This window comes from Odocoileus virginianus, chromosome 1, assembly GCF_023699985.2.
Source record: "Odocoileus virginianus isolate 20LAN1187 ecotype Illinois chromosome 1, Ovbor_1.2, whole genome shotgun sequence".
Lineage (NCBI taxonomy): Eukaryota > Metazoa > Chordata > Mammalia > Artiodactyla > Cervidae > Odocoileus > Odocoileus virginianus.
In genome coordinates this window covers 11723804-11725771 of record NC_069674.1, presented here as the reverse complement: position 1 = coordinate 11725771, position 1968 = coordinate 11723804, and the positions used below count along the sequence as shown (strand labels likewise).

The following is a 1968-nucleotide window of genomic DNA, read 5'->3' as shown; positions in this document are numbered from 1 at the left end:
TCTAAATACTTCATTAATTTCCTTCCTCCATTTAAGGGTAGATGTTTGAGAGAAAACTCACATTCTAATAAATTGAATTTCAAGAATGTAACCACTTCTCCCCTTGATTTCCAGCTGCACAACTGGATACCATTGCATTCTTCCTCTACAGATACGTTAAGCAGAGTTTGGATGATGCTCTGGCTGACATTCAGGGAGAACTTTAAATTCAAACGGGTAGGTTCTCCGTGTGGTATGAAAGCCACCTTCCAATTCTGAGTTTCTTTGTCATTTTGACATCTTTAGTTCAGTTCTTAGAAACTAATGGGTCAGGGAAATACAACGCAGACATGGATGAGTGAGTTCATTCTGCTGGGGCTGTCCAGCGACTGGGGGACTCAAGTCTCCCTCTTTGTCTTGTTCTTGGCCATGTACTTGGTGACTATTGTGGGAAATGTCCTCATCCTTCTTCTGATCAGACTGGACAGCAGGCTTCATACCCCCATGTATTTCTTCCTTAGTGTTTTATCTCTTGTGGACCTTTGTTACTCAAGCAGTATTGTCCCTCAAATGCTGGTCCATCTGCTCTCAGTCCAGAAGTCCATCCCATTCTACAGCTGTCTGATCCAGCTCTCTGTATCCCTGGCATTGGCTGCGTCTGAGTTCCTACTGCTGGGGGCCATGGCCTATGACCGCTACGTGGCAGTGTGCTACCCACTGCACTACACGGTCATCATGCATGGAGGGCTGTGCCTGGGACTGGCTGCTGGCTGCCTGGTGGCTGGTTTCACGAATTCACTGATGGAGACAGTCATCACCTTTCGGCTTCCCCTGTGTCACAGTGTTATTAATCACGTTGCCTGTGAGACCCTAGCAGTGCTGCGGCTAGCCTGTGTGGATATCTCTTTCAACAAGGTCATGGTGGCCATCTCAGGATTTCTGATGATCATGCTTCCCTTCACCCTGGTTCTGTTTTCCTATGGTCGTATAGTTGCTGCCATTCTGCACCTTCATTCTGCTCAGGGACGTAGCAAAGCATTTGGGACGTGTGGCTCTCACCTCATCGTGGTTTCCATGTGCTTTGGCACAGCCATCTTCACCTACCTGGGGCCACGGTCTGCCTATTCAGTGGATGGGGAAAAGATGGTTGCTCTAGTCTATGCTGTAGTGGCCCCTATGTTGAACCCCTTGATTTACAGCTTGAGAAATAAAGAAGTTATGGCTGCTCTCAGCAAAGTTTTAGAGAAATTCAGATACAAAGGGTAAAGACTATGAGAACGTCTTGTTATCTATCATCAGAATAAAAAAGAAGATCAGATAAGTGAAGGTGGGACTGCCACATTTACACTAAGGAAGACTATTATGGTGAGATCCTGGATTTCAAATGAAGAATTTCTCCACATAATTAATGGATTTCCTTATGTAGGCCAATACCAGGTAATTTACATATCAGTGATTCATGAAAGGGCCTTTTCTTAGATCATCTTATCTCAAGTATCCAGTAGTATTTAGGATTCTTCTCCCATTTTTACATTTTATTAGCTTATCAATGTTTAATGGAATAATACATGGCTTCATCAAGCAGACCTGGTTTGTGGATTGAATGGATAGATGAATTCTGACAATTAGGTCTACTTATACTTTTGTGGAATAGAAGAGAGAATACCTGACAATACTCCAATTGTTTTAGAACAGCTTTATTTCCTCCAAATGATTTTTTCAACTCTTTAAAAAAATAACACCAGTTTTGGAGCTTTCAATACTCTCTACGCCTAAATCTAGACTGTGATATTATATTCTGAAATAAATATGACAGAATATTTGTTCAGACCACTATGCTGGATCTTATTTGCTTTGAAGATGAGAAATCTGTGGCTTCACTATAGTGTTTTTTATTGTGGTAAAGCATACAATATATAATGTAAAATTTGCCATTTTAGTCATTTTTAAGTGTGTACTTCAATGGCATTAATTACATTCACCATATTG

The 1968-nt window shown here is 41.6% G+C and overlaps 1 protein-coding gene across 1 annotated transcript; it reads left to right on the top strand.

Moving 5' to 3' along the window:
• Window positions 1-303: 303 nt before the first annotated feature.
• LOC110148986 (olfactory receptor-like protein OLF3) lies at window positions 304-1245 on the top strand. Its single transcript, XM_020911291.2, has one exon. It carries the CDS (start codon window positions 304-306, stop codon window positions 1243-1245), a length of 942 nt encoding a protein of 313 aa, XP_020766950.2.
• The last annotated feature ends 723 nt before the right edge of the window (window positions 1246-1968 follow it).